The sequence below is a fragment of the Dermacentor andersoni genome, chromosome 7, assembly GCF_023375885.2.
Source record: "Dermacentor andersoni chromosome 7, qqDerAnde1_hic_scaffold, whole genome shotgun sequence".
Lineage (NCBI taxonomy): Eukaryota > Metazoa > Arthropoda > Arachnida > Ixodida > Ixodidae > Dermacentor > Dermacentor andersoni.
In genome coordinates, this window is record NC_092820.1 from 112,881,481 (window position 1) to 112,897,972 (window position 16,492).

The 16,492-nt window shown below is 49.8% G+C and overlaps 1 protein-coding gene across 1 annotated transcript in view; it reads right to left on the reverse strand.

The window, feature by feature from the left end:
* LOC129385805 (arylsulfatase B-like) overlaps positions 1 to 12,820 on the reverse strand; it is an 86,491-nt gene extending 73,671 nt beyond the window's left edge. The window contains exons 1-3 of the mRNA XM_072289499.1: positions 12,281 to 12,820; positions 11,787 to 12,218; positions 1,077 to 1,236 (exon numbers count right to left, since the gene is read on the reverse strand). Coding sequence (XP_072145600.1) covers positions 1,077 to 1,236; positions 11,787 to 12,218; positions 12,281 to 12,820 — 1,132 coding nt within the window. The remainder of the gene's footprint in view (positions 1 to 1,076; positions 1,237 to 11,786; positions 12,219 to 12,280) is intronic.
* Between the last annotated feature and the right edge of the window lie 3,672 nt (positions 12,821 to 16,492).

The window sequence follows — 16,492 nt, forward strand, 5'->3', positions numbered from 1 at the left end:
TTGACGTTCCCTCATGTTTCCCGCCGGGCCACGCTTCGGCACCTCCGGCACTGATATTCCGTGAGTGCCGCTCACGCAGCAGCCCATTGTGGCCGAATCCGGAACAGCGCAGTGGTCCTGGCGCTTACAGGTGGACCCGGCTTACTTCAGTGCGATTCGCGTTTCGCTGGAGTTCCTCGGCCGGCGTTATCTGACAACAAGCGGCTGCATGTTGGCGCGATATTAGGAGCGCGGTGCTTCGCTGCGAAGTCGGCGCACCGGAAGTCCCCACCCCCCGCACCCACTACCACGGCAACTACGCGTTGAAAAACGTTGGCACAAGCTCTCGGGAACTGCACGGTCTGCGCAGACTGGTCTGACGATTCGTTACAGCAAGCGCATGTGTCTAACCTGCGGTCTTCGAATACAGCTGCTCCTGTGCGCCAGATTGAACCACGCTCTCATATGTACTAGCTTAGCGCGCATGCTACGTGCAGTTATTTTTTATTATTGAGCCCATACCTGAATCATATAATAGCGCGATGAGGCTCTTCGAATAATATTTCTTATGAAGTCGGTACCATAGATATTGCGTGATGTTTCTATGGCTTTCCGTATGAAACTTCTGGTGACATCCCAGTGCTAAATATGGGGACACTATCTCGGCGCAACTTAGCACGCATCACCAGGAAGCGAAAAGAAACTGCAAAAATCTGAGCAAGATCCTCACCCATTATTGTTCGTGGAGAGGAGCGAACAGCTTGTCAATTCGAAATTTTCTTATTCAAATGTCATTGCTTGCACTTTTATAAATATTTGCATCAGTGACGTAATGCATGCATAAGTTTCATGAACTGGAGTTTGGCTACGAGAGATGATAGTGGCACCGCAATTGCACGTGAGAAGTTGATGTCACAGGCATTCATGAATAAAATTACATTCTGAGGTTTTACATGCCATGCGACCGGCATTCGATCCCGGGCCCTCCGGCTTGGCAGCGCTACGCCATAGCGGGTGTCACTGGCGATTGGTTCTGGACCGCATTTCGGCCTCGGCTTCACGAGCTATGTGAATGAGTCTTGGATATGTTTGCATACCGGTACGCGCTGGGTAGAGTGACGTGAAGAACGCCGAGCGGGAAGGCGTGCACACTGGAGTCGTGTAGTGGCGCTGCAGGATGACGCCCATCGCGGCCAGGGCGTCCATGTTTGGCGTCGGGATCTGGCGGGAGCCGTGGAAGCCGACGTCGTTCCAGCCCTGCGCGTCAGAAGAGCGCAGCCAATTTTTCGGTGACACAGGCCTTTCCAACGACCACGATACGTGTGTCGGACGACTCCTAGATTCAACAAGTTCACCAAAATTTATATGGATTACGTGTTACACTCGTGAACAATCAGTATGCAAGGTAAGCAGAATGTGTGGTACGTGGTTCGTTCGTTTGGAAAACTTTATTGGCGACAAGGATCAACCAGAAAGCGACCAGAAGCCCACAGGCCCTGGTGGCCTCGTCAGCCCGCTGGTCGACCCGATGTTGTTAGTCTGGATCCGAGCTGAGCAGAGCAGCATCTTTGGTATTTAAAATCGCTAGCCCTCGTGGCGGTTGGTTGGCCGGGCAGGCCCATATCACATGATTAATGTCCGCTTGTCTGTCGTGGCACCAGGGGCAGACTTCAGAGTATTCCCGAGGATAAATTATGGAATATAGATTTAAATTGGCGAAGGTGCTCGTTTACAGCCTCCGCCACTTGACTTCTTGGGCCTTACTTAAAGATTTGTCGCCTGCAGGGTATAGCTTCCTGCTCAGGCGATAGTGGGCGGTGGGAAAGAAACCATCGATTCCTCACCGACGCCAGGTCTTCGTGGCCAAAAGCGCGGTCCGTAAAATCTCGCGCGAAGGAGTGAGCCACTTCGTTCTCTGGCAATGCAGAATGCGCTGGTGCACAGATAATCACGACGGGGCGCCGATATTAGTTTCGTTTCAGCCTCTGGGGAGATACGCCCTTTAGAGAAATTACGAACAGCTCACTTGGAGTCACTGCTTATAATCTTGTAGTTGGAAGAGACGATGGCCAGCGATATGGCTGCCTCCTCCACACGCTCAGTGCTGTGGATTTTAATCGTGCCTCCGGATATGATACCACCTCTTTAGTCTACCACGGCAACTGCATTGGCACTACAGGCTTTACGTGGTGGTGCGTCTACTTAGACTACATCTGCGTTATTAGGATATTGCTTGTATAGTGCTTGGGCCCTGGCTAGCCGGCGCTTCTATTCGTGAGTGGGGTGCGTATTTCTTGGCAAGGGGAGTCCATGGATGTCTCTCCAGTATGGAGGGTCTATACTGACTTTGGGGGACATCATTGTCTCATACTGTATTCCAGCTTTTCGCAGGATGATTCTACGTGGAGCGTATCGTGAGAGGCGCTCGTATTGGTTTATGAGGCGAGCCACGACATTGAGGGTGCTGTGCACCCCCAAACCAACGAGTTCCTCGGTTGATGTATATACAGGAAGGATAAGGGCAGGCTTGTACACTTTCTGTATAATACAATGTACGTTGTTCTTTTCCACATATAGTAGGGCAATTAAATTAAATTATGGGGCTTTACGTGTCAAAACCACTTTCTGATTATGAGGAACGCCGTAGTGGAGGACTCCGGAAATTTCGACCACCTGGGGTTCTTTAACGTGCACCTAAATCTAAGTACACGGGTGTTTTTGGATTTCGCCTCCATCGAAATGCGGCCGCCATGGCCGGGATTCGATCCCGCGACCTCGTGGTCAGCAGCCCAACACCATAGCCATTGAGCAACCACGGCGGGTATAGTAGGTTAAAATAAGGCGCTCTGTATAATGTACGTCTTATAGTAAAGGCATGTACCAGCCTAATGAGCTCAGCCTCCTGTAGCCATGAAGGGTTATTAGGAATTCCGTGCAGCAAACGAAGTATTTACTGTACCTGTGTGTCAAGTTTGTTTATGGTCTCAGTACTTAATCCCTTGTCTTGAACTAAGTAACCTAGAATCCTGATGGTATTAAATTGTGAGATCGGTCAGGCCCCCGACAATATTCTGATTTGGGGGGAGCACTGCGCCTTCTCTGTATCTGGATGGGACCGCGTAGCACGAGAAGCTCGGACTTCTGCGAGGAACACGTAAGTCTGCCCATTTGCGCGTAAACCTGCGTCCGTATGACTGCTTCTTGCAACATTTCTTCTACTTGGGCGCCATTCCCTCTGCTTACCCAGAAGGTAATGTAGTCCGCGTAGAGACAGTCGTGACGATCAGGGATACGGTCAAGTGACTCGGGAAGCAGGGATGCGGCGACATTGAACAGGAAAGGGGACAAAACCGACGCTTGAGGTGAGCCGTCACTTCCTATTCTCATGGTGTCGGATCTAAGGTCGCCAAGATGGAGTTCTGCCTCTCTAGTGGGGAGAAAGGCACGAATGTACCTGTACGCCTTCTCTCTTACGCATAAGTTTTGAAGCCGAATGAGAATGTGGGAGTCTCGGAATTCAAGATCGTGCTTCATAGAGTCTCGGAATTTGGAACTCGAGACCAACAACTGCGTTGGCTCTGCCCCTGGTGTTAGTGTTGAAAATTTGATGCTGGATTTGCAACGTAATCTCCTTTGTGGATAGTCCCCGTCAAAAGCCAGTTATATTGGCAGGGAAGAGATTGTTGCCTTCGATGTGTTTTTGCATTCGGTTTAGGATAACGTGTTCCATTACCTCTCTGCAAATGACGCAAGACAGATGGGTCTCAGGTTATGCAAATCAGATTTATAATAATTAATTATGGCGTGCTTCCACGTTTTAGGTACTTGACCATTGTGGTACATGGGACGCATAAATTTTTGCCTGTGCGCACTGTAGTCGTTTTTATTACAGTTTTAGAATAGCGTTTGGCGCCTTACGTAGGTTAAACGCAAGCACTTTTGCTGAACGTTATGGTGCGCATCCTTTCAAGACTTTTGGTTTATCGTACGTCTGGTGCCTCGTGCCAGACGTATCCAAGCCAAGGCAATCAATTAGCAACCGTTTTGTTGTTATGCGCAGATGTCGCATTAGGCCTACGGGCACCGGAGTTGCCGAGCGACCCCAGAAATCGCACGTGCTGTGCGCTCATGACTAACGTTTCAGGTGAGCTATCTAATAGTTACCCCCTCATTTAACTTGGCCCACCGCCAAATCTCAGTTGGCCTACCCCTACTGTAAGCATCCCCATGCATTTTCTAAGGATCCCTACTTTTGTACCTCTATGAGCATTCTCTTTTTATTCATTTCTACACGAAGCTCTTCAGGGCTAGGGTTCCGCGAATTTTTTGTGTCCGTCAACAAATGTTTGTGAGCAAAAACTATCATCGTCAGCAAAGGCTCGTGCCAATGCTCGCGCGTTCGACGTCGTCCTCTTCCTTCACAGCTGGCTCCATTGCCACTCATCATGACAGCGTTCCCACATTGTCCCTCCCGCTGCGAAAGCACTAACTACACTGGCCCACTGCCAGTCGGTGCGGTGATTTCGGTCTCAAGTTCTCTGCCTAAATATATTGCGAAATGAAAACAAATACATATGACGAATGCATAACACGAATGAACGCGGATGTATAAAAATAAATATGTGTGCGTACGTTTCGTCACGATGACCACCGATCAAGACACTAAATGTGTTCGTAGCTATGTACCAAATACTGTGTCAGCTCTTTGTCGTGTGCTACACAGCTTCGCTGGTCGTCAACATTTACACAGTGGAATCGCTCGTGATTTTCTTGCTTGAAATTGTTCCTTTTCGCTTATAACGCCACGAATCATCTTCGTTTACGCTATTATAACGAATAAATGTCTTGACTTTGCAAATTGCGTATATTTGTGCAGTGGCAAGGCATTACCTTTTCACGCGATGGGGTGGGGGTATTCGCCAAGGAATGCTTACGCATCGAAATTTACGCCAACGTAGGTGACATGCGTGTTCACTGGAGAATCTATTGAAGACGTTAGAAGTACTTGCTTCAGAATACCCTGGAATTTTCGACATTTCGCTTTACACAATTTGTTCGACTTCACCGCAGCACACCAGCATAACTCAATAGGCAGCACTTTAAAAAAATATATTTCGAAGAATCACTCTAGTTTGGACGAGTATTTGTTGCCAACGCCGAAAGAGTACTTGCTTCTAAATAGCATATTCATTTATTATACCTATTCACCGCTTGGTGCTGCGTTATAGCAGCGTTTTGATCCTGACCAAAACATTGCTCTAAAGCAGCAGCAAAGTTTGGAGTGAGTGCCGTAAATGCTTAGGTCATTAATGAAGTACCATTTCGACGTTGCTGTTTGAAATTAGTTGAAACGCGGTGCAATATTTTAAAACGTAATTTTTTTGAAAATGTTGCCGAGTGAGTTACGCTGGGGCACTGCGGTCATGGTTAGAGATTGCCGATGGGCCAGTGTCCAATATTCCTAGACATATCTGCTGAATTACTCTTATACATACTGTAACGTGCTATGGATGACAAAAGTTATTAAATAAAATAAAGATATTTATTTATTTAGTTACTTATTTACCTGTGCCTTCTAACGCATTACATAGGTGGGAACTAAATTTAAATTCCGGGGTTTTAATAATAAAACCACCAGATGTGGCATGACGTAGTGGGAGTCTCAACATTAACTTTGAACACTTGGGGTTCTTTAATGGGCACCCATTGCATGTTAAATTTTTGAACACCGACCTACATGGACATCAGCGCGAGCCGCTGTAAACTCGCGCGGACTGTGTGACAAGTTGACTGTGAGCTGTGTGACGTCGAATTGTATCAGTGGGGCGTCGACAGCGTGTATGACCATGTGGCGACTTCGCACACTGTGTGACAGCGCCCACAGATACTGGTCTGCATTGCGTTTTTTTCTTCCTTTTCTCTCATCAATCACTCCCCTCTTCCTCTTCCCCTGCACAGGGTAGCCAGCAGAAGATATCCTTTGGTAAACATTGTTATTTCCTTTGCTTTTATCTCTCTAGGCATGGGGAGGAATAAAAAAATATCAAGCGTAAGAACAATGTGTACAACATAAATGAGGCATAGGTAAATCAAGAATACGTCTAAAAAATGGAATTTTAGACAGAGAGAGAGAGAGAGAGAGAAAAAAGCTGCTCCAGAAAACGGGGGTGATTTATTACAATATTTGGGTGCGTTACAATAGCGCAAACACACACACGGTTTACGTCACTCACGCCTTGGTGACGACCTATCTGCATCAGAACACAAGTGATAACTACGATTGAAAGAAATAAATAAAAACAGAGAAAAATACATACCAGATTAAACAGAACAGTAAGGCAAGAACATTGTACAGTACGAAGCACACGAAAAAACTTTTGAGTTAGATAAAGAAGCTTTGTAGGTTACGACACATTGACGCATTCTAAGAAATTAGAATTATAGTAGTGCTGCGTGAAATGATGATGATTCCGTAAGCGAGACAAAGATTCAAGGTAAACAATTGTATTCTGCAACACAGTAAACTAGACGCAAATTTTCGTAAGCGGCAGCCCGGGCAAAGATTGGTTTTAATTTATGAACGTGGGTTGTGGGGGTCCAGATGTGATGGGCGGAAGGAATATCGGCTCGAGCAAACGGGATATTACTATTATAAAGGCTATGGAGCAGCGTCGACCATGCAAGGCTCCTGCGGATACCAAGAGACGAATATTGAGGGGTTTCTTTCGGTGGACACACTGTGATAGCGAGAGTACCAAGAAACGATGAACCACGCATCTTTATTTTGAAGTGATTAGAGTAGATTATCGATATTACAGCGTGAGGAGGGCGCGCAATCACGGACACATATTCTAAAGAGGGAATGGTTAAAGAAGCGCATGCGCGAAGTCTGATATCTGCTATCATAAGGTGTAAGCTCCTTACGCGTGCACGTTGCGGTAGTGTGAAGAAAATGAAGTAGTCAGAAATAAAGAAAAGGGAGGAAGGGAACAATGGAAGAGAAAACGCCGCATTAAAAATATGTAGGTAGCACCTAACAAACAATTTCAGTGCCTTTCCACTCCTTGAATAGGATGGCCAGCGAAGCTGTGTATGTGGGCCTCTTAATGGCGAACTGCACCTCCACCGGACTTTTCTGTCCGGCCTCAAGTCCTCCCTCAGCGAGTGGTTGCATTTGTATCACGCGCAGCTAGGAGGCCCACTGCATCAAAAGTGCTGGCCCCGTCAAAAGCCCAGATTCAGATAGTCTACAACCAGAAATACCTGCGAGCAGGGTTTTATGCTCCGAATACAAGTGGATGCTTAAGGAAAGGCTCGCAAAAGTAGATGCTTTTTATACCAACACCGGAAAAAATTAAAGAAAAAAAACTTCGCTATTACTTCTCGCCGGGAGCTACACATGGCTAAAATTTCTGGCTCCTTGGCACGACCTCCGAGACTAGCCATTGCCCGCGGATCTGGCTTCCCGCTAAAACTATCGGATAGATAGATAGATAGATAGATAAACTTTATTAAAAGAATAATCAGAAAAACCGCTAATGGTCGGGGCCCTTAGTCCAGGGCTCCGATGGCTCTTGCCATCTTCTCAGCTCTCTTAATCAGCTTGAGCTGGTCGTCGAGGGCCGAGCTGGACAGCAGTGCCTCCCATTGCTCCCTCGTTGTGTTCGTGTCTGGGTGTTCTATGTTGTGTAGTGTGCACTCCCACGTAATGTGGTATAGGGTTGGTGTGGCCCCACACCATGGGCATCCGTCCCATTAGGCTGTGGGGTGCATCCGATGTAATATGTGTAGGTTCGTGTAAGTGCCTCTCTGGAGCCTACGCCAGGCAGCGGCATCTTCTGTCTTTAGGTTTCGATGGGGTGGTGGATATCGCAAGCGACGCCCTCTGTGGTAGTTCACGATTGCTGAATACTCGAGGTCGACAGGGTCCAGGTCTTCTGCAGCCGGCGTGATGAGTGCTCGGTTATGTATGAATCCTCGAGCTGCTCTGTCGGCTTGCAGGTTGCCCGTGGTGCCAGTGTGGCCCGGTATCCAGATGATGGTTTGGGTGGTGAAGTCCTCAGAGTCCTCCTTGAGTATTCCGGCTAGGACTTGTGCAGCAGGTCTTCCAATTCTACCCTGTAGGCAGTTGCGGCAGGCCTGCTGGGAATCCGTGAGGATCGTCAATGGTTGGTTTGCGTGTAGGCCCTCGCGGATGGCTAACGCGATGACCAGCTCTTCGGCTTCTGTAATCGTGCAGGGGCGGGTCGATGCCGCGGAGGTAACGTGGCCTCGGTGGTCGCATGCCACTGCAACTGTGCCCTTGTTGTTCGTCCCATACATGGCGACGTCCGTAAAACGGGCTGTTGTACTGAACCTGAACGCTTTCTCACTGTACTGGGCCCTTGCTCTCCTCCTGCCGGAGTGTAGGTTAGGGTCCATGTTGCGTGGTATCGGGGCAACGTGAAACCTGTCCTGGACGTGACGAGGTATCAAGCAGGTTTCTTGGGTTCGTGTTGTTATTGCTGGGAACCCCAAGGTTTGTAGGACCTGCCGGCCTGTGCGAGTCCGCACAAGTCTCTGTTGTTGCGAGACGTAATGGCCTTCTGTCAGTTCGCTGAGGGTGTTGTGCAACCCTAGCGCCAATAATTTTTCAGTCGATGTATTCATCGGCAGGCGGAGAGCGGTCTTCAAAGCCATGCTCAAAAGTGTGTCAACCTGCTTTTTCTCTGACTGTGTGAGGTGGTAGTAAGGCAGGCTGTATGTGATTCTGCTCACCACCAGGCTACTGACCAATCGGAGGGTGTCCCTTTCCTTCATGCCTCTTTTCTTGGATGTTACGCGGGAGATCATGCGTGATATCGCCTTGACACTGGTTTTAAGGAGTGTAAGGGTGTGTGTGGCCCGCTGGTTGGACTGCAGCCACAGGCCCAGCCCCCTCAGCAATGGCTTCTCTGGTATGAGGCCCCCGTTGAGGCGTACCTCGAGTCTTCATGTTGGGTCTGTGGGGACTGTGTGGTTACCCCTGCCTCGCCAGACTCGTAGGAGCTCAGAATTCTCGGGGGAGATGTAGACCCCGTTGGCTGACGTAATCTTGTATGACATTTGCTGCAGTGTGCAGCCGTTCTTCTTTTTCAACGAGGGACCCTGTTGTGGTCCAGAGCGTTATATCGTCTGCGTAGATTGCGTGCCGAAGACCTGCTACGTCCTGCAGTTTACTTGCGAGACCGATGATGGCGACGTTGAACGGCGTGGGAGAGATGACTGCACCTTGTGGTGTGCCCTTGTTGGGAGGGTGGTGCACTGGAGTCTGGATCTCTCCCATCTTCAGCTCCGCCGTGCGGTGGCTCAGGAAGCTCTGAACATACTTGTACGTTCGCTCGCAGCAGTTGGCGTTGGCCAGCCCTTCTAGGATTCCTTGGTGGCTGACGTTGTGAAAGCCCCTTTGATGTCAGTTGCTAGGGTGACGTGTTCGCCGCTTCGGGAAACGTTACTGAGGACTTCTTCCTTGATTTGAAGTAGCACATGTTGCGAGGACAGGCCTGCGCGGAAACCGAACATGGTCTCCGGCAGGTGTTTGTTATCTTCCAAGTGTCTCTGTAGTCTCGTGTTTATAATTTTTTCGTACACCTTGCCGAGGCAGGACGTGTGCGATATAGGTCTGAGGTTTTCAATTGCCAATTTCTTGCCCGGTTTAGGGATTATGATTATTCGTGCGTGTTTCCACATCGCCGGTACCGTACCTTGTTCCCAGTGTTGGTTGAGAAAGGCCGTGAGCGCGGAGATAGACTTGTTGCTCAGGTTTCTGATCATCGAATTCGTGATTTGGTCCGTGCCCGCCGCTGTGTTACGGGTGGTGGCTGCGATGACTGCTCTCAATTCGTTTTCGGTGATAGGTTCGTCCATTAGTGGGCTGGGTGGTCCTGTGTAGGGTGTTCTACATGGTTGTGTGGAAGTGGGATCTCCATAGCAGTTGGTCTTGATGGCATCGATGAGGTCTTGTTGGCTGCCTGGGTAGGTGTGTAGTAACCGTTCCAGAGCCCTGTGTCCTTCTCCTTTGGTTTTGGTGGGGTCCAGGATGGCTTTGAGGATGTGCCACGTCTTGGCCGTGTCCAGCGTGCCACCGAAGGAGTCACAGAATCTATACCAGTTCGCTGAGGCGAGTTGCATGGCATATTCTTCTGCTTCCGCTGTTATTTGTGCTATGCGCGTCGTCAGTTTCCTGTAATATTTCAGTTTTTTCGAGCGGCGGGTAAGGCCCCTTTTGGCATCCCACAGGTGTAGTAAGTGGGGATCCACCTCTGGGGTCTCTTCCGTTCTGGCGATTTCCTTTGTGTGGCCGTTGTTTATGTCGACGGAGATTGTCGCACCAGTCTTCCATGTTCGTGATTGTGTTGGCGTCCTGTTCTTGGGCTTCCCCGATTTTTCGCCAGTCAGTGAGTTTAGCTGTGCCGATGTGCCTGCGTAGGCGTCCAGTCTGTAGTGTTATGTTTAGTATGTAGTGATCGCTGCCTAGGTTTTCGAGTGTGTTGAGCCATTCGGCTCGCGTTGTTTGAGTGATGAAGGCGAGGTCGGGAGTGGTGCCGCGTGTTACGCTGTTCCCTTCCCTCGTCGGTATGTTCGGGTCTGTGATGAGCGTGAGGTGACACTGTTCAATTAGTGTTTGTAGCTGGAGACACTTCAAATCCTGCCTCTGGTACCCCCATAGCGTGTTCTGAGCGTTGAAGTCACCTATGATTACCAGGGGACTGTCTTTAGCGAGGCGGAGGGTGTCCCCAAAGAGTTTTCCTATGCTTGCCCGCCTTTGGCTGGGAGGGGGGGGGCAATAAAAAGGCGCTGTGTTTCTGGTTGCCTTTGTATATTATTTCGAGAAGTACATGTAGTATGTCCACGTCATCTATGGGTTTGTGTTGTATGGTTGTGATGTTTCTGTCTACTAGTGTGGCTACCTTCCACTTGTCGTCTTGACTTGTGTGGTATTCTTCGTAGCCATGTAGTGTTGGTCGGGTACCGGGCTCTTGTAGGGCTATGACCCCCGGTGGCATTGAGGAATGGGTGATCAATTCTGTCAGCAGCCCTTTCTTCCTCCGGTACCCACGGCAGTTCCATTGCCAAATTTCTAAGTTTTCTTTGATTTGCCTGTATCGTCTAGGCATCGTTGGACGTTGTGGTCGGTGATGTTACGATTTGGTTCGGTGCTGCTACAGGTGTGGCCTTGTAAAGGTTATGTCGTAGTGTCTTCCGTAGTTTTATGGAGTGAAGCTGGTTCCTAAGCTTGCTATCTACAGTGGTTTCCATGTGTTTTATTGCTGCATCTGTGCGTTGTATTGCAGTCTGTGGTATTTGTTCCAACTGGGCGCGTGTAGCGTCCATGAAGGCTTGCATCTGGGTGCGGATGGCATCGACATGGGTATGTAAGTCAATGATGTCCTCTTGCGGAGCCATTCCTTGTGGTATTTGTGTGAGTTCCATGTGTTTGTGTGAGTTCCATGAGTTCCATGTGTGAGTTCCATGTGTTTTATTGCTGCATATGTGCGTTGTATTGCAGTCTGTGTTATTTATTCCAACTGGGCGCGTGTAGCGTCCATGAAGGCTTGCATCTGGGTGCGGATGGCATCGACATGAGTTTGTAGGTCAATGATGTCCTTGTGCGGAGCCATTTCTTGTGGTATTTGTGTGAGCTGTATCACTTGTTGTTTGAGTTGTCTGTTTTCTTGTGTGAGTGTTTGTATCTGTGCGCGCATGGTGGCGAGTTCCTGTTCCAATTTAACAGATGGTGGCGTCTGTGGTTTTTTATACGAGGGGGAGGCTACTGCTGCCCAGCTTACCTCGTGTTCTTTGGTGGTAGTCCTCTTTATTGAGGCTTCCTTGGCCTTTCGGTGGTGTTGCTGGAGCCCCTTGTCTTCGAGTGCCGCGGTGGCTGGTGCTGCCTGCTGTCCTTGTTTGGGCGTCGACCGAGATCGCCGTCTGGGCGACCGAAAGTGAGACCGGGGGCGAGAGCAGGAGCGGGACCTGGACCTTGGGTTGGAACCGGACCGGGATGCGTAGATGCTCGGAGACTCTGAGTAGTCGGAGTCTTCCCGCTCGGAGCTGAACCATCGCGGGCGAAGGTCAGCCGCCTTGGTTGACTGAGTGACCGGGCGGGGCTGTCGTTGGGTTTTGGGTGTGGTGGTGGAGGCAGGCTTCCATCTGGGTGGAATGCGCTTGAGCTTGTTGAACTCTGTTGCGGCCGTGAGATGGGCCCCTCCGCACAGGGCGCACTTCGGAACAAAGTGTGTCCGGCGTCTTGGTTAATGTGGTTGCAAACGTTGCACGTACGAACCGTTGGGTTGGGGCAGACGTCTGGTCGGTGTCCGGTGATGCTACAGATGGAGAAGAACTGCCTTGTCTGCTGGTAGTCTCGGCAAGGCATCTCCCCTCCGTAGTAATACACAAATCTAGGTACCTGGGGTGCCTCGAAGTGGAGTAGGGCTGTCTGGGATTGTCCGAGCATACGGGCCCGCACGATGCGGACTCCATGTGTGCGGACCCGAAGATTCGCCATAAGCTCGGCTTCGCCGGTGCCGGCGTCGATGCCGTGTACGACACCTTTAAGCAGGCCCTCGGGTGTTGATAGATAGACCTTCACAGGGTGTGATCGTCCGTGAAAGTAGAGGCTTATAATTTCCATGAGGGTGGCCGCCGTGGCCTCGTGAGGGGTGCTCACGATGATGATGTTCGAGCCGTGTCGCAGGCGGACGATGAAATCATCCCCCTTGCAGGCCGGCGCACCTCCCGTGGCTTGGACGATTGCCTTGGCCACCTGGTGGGTCTGTAGTTTTCGAACTATGAGGCGCGGGGTCAGGCGGATAATGATTTTCATGTCAGTGCGCGGGAGTGGAGGCGCGCGTCGGCGAGGCCTGCTCCTTGCAGCCGCGTCTTCAGAAATAGGTGTTCCGGCTCCGCGCTCTTCGCAGGTAGCTTGCGACGTGGCTTTCGCGGCGGCGGCTGGCGCCTGGGTTAGAGCTAGCCCTAACGGTGTGGCTTTCGATGGCGGGGTTTGCCCGACTGGGTCTTGCTCATCAGTGGATTGTTGTTTTTGAAGACGGCGTTTCCGATGAAGGGAAACGACCGTTTGCCACTGAAATTCTTGATTATGGAGCTGTTCCGAGAGGACGGGAGACGGCCCAGGCAAGGCTTCGTCAGGCAGGCGTCTCGGGTGACTCTTGGACACAACTTTCATGGTTTCGGTGTCGGTGGGTTGGTGGGCAATGGTGCCTGGGTTTCTCGCGATCGTAGCGTTCCTGGCTGGGTCGCCCCCAGAGCTCACCGTAGACACGGTGGCTGCTTGCGGGACTCCGAGCTCCCGCGAGCCAGCGTTCGGCGTAAGGGCTAACCCTACCGTCGGCGTGGCCGAACGAATAGGGCTCTCGTTGGTCTTAAAACTGCGGCTCACCGAAGTTCGGTTCCGTAGAATCCCCTTGATGTTTAGAAGTATATTCCGCTGATCCCAGTGGTACCAGGAGATTTTGGACGCTTGGAAATTTTGAAATCACGGAGCCGATGCAAAGCACGTCTGCACGCTTCGAGCTTCTTCCTAAAGCTATCGGAGGCGACGTGCTGGGACTTGCGTCACATCCGCTAACCACCTGGTACACGCGTCGTCTGCTTAGCCGGTAAGAAAAAGCCTGGCAATAAGGAAACTATATAATTGCTAGCCCTGCAGCTTCTGCAAAATTTATTCCGCAGTGTACGCTACTCACTCCTTAGCAATTTAGCAAATGTGAAATTTTGCTGCAGTTGGCCTTGCAAACCAGGTGGCAATTTCTTACAAATGCAAGAGCAGCTATTATATTGCCTTAGTAACTACTTTTCTCTAAGCGCGTCATATGTATCTTATAACGGAGAAAAATTTAGTCCCACTTTAATCGTGGACGCTACGCCGCACCGGCTGTCACTTTGGCGGCTCGCTACCTGACGAGGAAGAAAAGTATTATTTAGGATTGGTGGCATGCAGTGTCAATGGGTAAATCTTCCAGCACAGTATATGTCTAATTATTTTAGCCAACATTTGTAAGACAACATCAAGATGATCAATTTGCACGACCAAAGACCAGACGACATCGCATCCATCCCTTAGACGGCGCGCTGCGCATTTGAAAGTCTTGCCAGTGACGAAGCGCCGGCGCCTATAAAAAAGCGATACGGATTTTGCCGGCAGAGGAAGAACAAGTTTTCACGAGCACGGATGCGTAATGTATTATAAATCACACGTGGAAAAAAAAAAAGAGAAAGAAAAATGGGCCCAGGGTCAACGCCAACCGCCGACTGATTATTATTTCTTGATATTTGAAGCGCTATCATTTAAGTTGAGCAGTTGGACAGCGAAGTGAGTTCGACGATCGTACTCGAAGGGAAGTGCGTTCTACAGCATCATAAGACCATTTCTGTTGAACACCCTGCGAACGACACTAACGGCAACGCACACTTGCTCAAAATGAATCTAAATGTGCCCTTCTGACAGGAGTATCGAACTAAGGCATTAAAGTGTTGTTTGAATCACGGCCGCCATAATATACCGGATGTTATGCCAACTTTTTTTTGGATGTCGCTCAAAATACGTCACACACCGTCCTTCAACTTTTTGTATCGTACGTTACACGGTTATGGCAGCGTTTTTTACGGAGTTACGTCTGACGCAATTGTTGGTTGTTGCATGTTTCACCTTGCGATACATCGGTCATGACCACGCTGAGCAGCTTCCCTCGCGTCTCTGGCGTCAGCGCTCATACTGTGTACGGTGTCCTGCAGCGTGCCCGAGTCGGCACAGCTCCCGCCGATCGGTGTGCCCATCACTGCTGCCGCGAATGCCGCGTCCGTTTCGACAGCGTTGATGTGCGCTTTCACAGCAAGAAGATGCATTGTGGCGGGTGCCTGTCTACGCAATACCATGACAACGTATGCTGCTCGCCAGCAGACCCCCAACGGTGCACCGACGCCCCGCTACCGACACAGTTGATTGATTGGCTTAAACGAGTCCGCGTTGCCGCATTTCGCAATTAAAGAGATGCCGATGCTGAAACTGCGATCCACAAGTTAACAGAATCGTTACCTAACGAAAGTAGAGAAGCGTAACTCTTCTTCTCCGAACAATGAGCTCAGCTGACCGCTCTACGGCCACTTCAGTTTTCGTTCGCCAACGGGCGCGAGTGACCGTTGTCTCACCATTCGGTTTCTCGCTCAGAAGCGCTTGGTTCTTGAGGATTCTTCGAGGAACGGCTTCAGTCGTACCGCTGTGCACACCACAATTAGAAACATAAGAATTAATAGCGAGAATTACGGCCGCGTATGAGACGTCGTAGCCCTGCGTACGCTCAAAAGCTTTCCCGGCCTTGTCCGTACGCACGCACTTCTACTTTAATGCTGTTTCATCTACTTAATGCTGTTAATGATGTACAGGTGGAGCTCTGCGTGAACATACATGCAATAGCTCACTTCGATGGCAATGGCACGAACGGAATGGAAGACTTGGGAAGCTAAATAGACTCGCTATCTGTTGAAGGACAGCTGAAAACGCTGAAAAAATATGAACCGTATCTTCAAGACAGCCACGAAAAGGGCACACCGCACTTGCCGGATGGCTGTGAATCGTCTCTAGGTCATCGGGAAGCAGCCCTGCGCCAGGAGGTACCTGAATGTAGCTCGTCTGGCGTCAAGGAAGCTAGCCGTAATGAGCTTCCTGCTTGGCGTTTGTGGAGGTGAGCCAGATAATTGCCAGCCGCCACATAAATGGCGCACGGGGAAACTGAGCGAGGCACACAGGGAGAAAATGTGCTTCGGGAAAACAAATGGACTCGAGTCATCAGAAAACAGGAATTGAAGTTTGGAGCTTTAGCGCGATACCGTGTGCCAGGAAATCTGGCGTCTAGTGTCGGACATCGTTCTGGCCAAAACTCATTTCGAAGCACATATACCCAACAAAGCCGGCCCTCCATGTAGTGCAAGAAAATTACTGAACTAATTAAATTTCTCGAAGCAAAATACGTCAGCAACATTGCAAAGCATGACTTACGCACAACCTACAGACATGACAGCGTCGGACTGTAATTTGAGTATACGAGAACATATAGTTCTGTTACGCGGAAACTAAAGAAACGTAAACCCCATTTCCAGCGTTTCTACCATTTATGAAGTGACTGTGGCCTCCGCCGGCGCGCAAATCTCAGCAGTGCCGGGCCTACCCACGGCCGAGGTGCAGTTCACCATTGAGGGCCCACATAGACAGCTTCGCTGGTCATCCTTCTTCACAGAGTGGAAAGGCACTTAGTTTTTCTTGTACGTTTCAAGCAGGGCTATAATCGTACAAACACGCCTTTCCCATGACACAGCTGCCGAGGCAAAAATGTTTCTTAGTGATATTTTCATAACTCTTCTCCTTAAGAAAGAAATGAACTTTTAAGACACGTTATCGGGATGCATTGTCAAAAATACGTTATACCTAAAGTGCAAAAGAAGTTCAGAAGCGCGTTCGCATGTTCACGAAAACAGCCAGATA